At 62.8% G+C, this 857-nt stretch overlaps 1 protein-coding gene across 1 annotated transcript in view; it reads left to right on the top strand.

Moving 5' to 3' along the window:
• LMNA (lamin A/C) overlaps positions 1–857 on the top strand; it is a gene marked incomplete at both ends in the record, with an annotated part of 3,470 nt that overhangs the window by 2,012 nt on the left and 601 nt on the right. The window contains 3 exons of the mRNA XM_010019678.1: positions 2–51; positions 95–344; positions 468–575. Coding sequence (XP_010017980.1) covers positions 2–51; positions 95–344; positions 468–575 — 408 coding nt within the window. The remainder of the gene's footprint in view (position 1; positions 52–94; positions 345–467; positions 576–857) is intronic.

Below are 857 nucleotides of genomic sequence, written 5' to 3'. Positions count from 1 at the left end.
GGACATGGAGATCAACGCCTACCGCAAGCTGCTGGAGGGCGAGGAGGAGCGGTGAGCACAGGGTGCTGCACCCCGCGGGCTCAGCGGGTCCCAGCCCTTGTGTCCTCACTGGTCCCATCTCTCCTTCTCCTCCTGCGCAGGCTGGGCTGTCCCCCAGCCCGTCCTCCCACAAAGGTACGTCCCGGAGCCACTTGTCTACCCCGGGCTCCTCCAAGAAGAGGAAGCTGGAGGACAGCGAGAGCCGCACCAGCTTCTCCCACCATGCCCGGACAAGCGGCCGCGTTGGTGTGGAGGAGGTTGACCTGGAGGGGAGATTCGTGAGGCTCAGGAACAAGTCCAACGAGGTGCATTTGCCTTCAGGGAGGACCCAAAGTGGGGTCATCTCAGCCCAACTTCACTGCATGGGCAGGAGCGAACCGGGACAAGCTGGTGAGGAGGGGAGGGGTCTAAGGCTGGGTCTCTTGCAGGACCAGGCGATGGGGAACTGGCAGATCAAGAGGCAGAATGGAGACGATCCCCCCATCACCTACCGCTTCCCCCCGAAGTTCACCCTGAAGGCTGGACAAATGGTCACGGTGAGTCACTGCCCAGTGATGGATCCAGCCGAGATCCCAGACCCAGGTCATAGAACCACTGAGCCTCAGAGTGGGTTGGGGTGGAGGGAGCTTAAAGCTCCTCCAGCTCCAACCCCTGCCCCGGGCAGGGACACCTTCCACTGGAGCAGGTTGCTCCAAGCCCCTGTGTCCAACCTGGCCTTGAACACTGCCAGGGATGGGGCAGCCCCAGCTTCTCTGGGCACCCTGTGCCAGCGCCTCAGCACCCTCACAGGGCAACGCTTCTGCCTTATCTCCAACCTG

Source organism: Nestor notabilis, unplaced genomic scaffold (genome assembly GCF_000696875.1).
Source record: "Nestor notabilis isolate BGI_N333 unplaced genomic scaffold, ASM69687v1 scaffold18448, whole genome shotgun sequence".
Classification (NCBI taxonomy): Eukaryota; Metazoa; Chordata; class Aves; order Psittaciformes; family Psittacidae; genus Nestor; species Nestor notabilis.
This window is presented reverse-complemented; position numbering and strand designations above follow the sequence as displayed.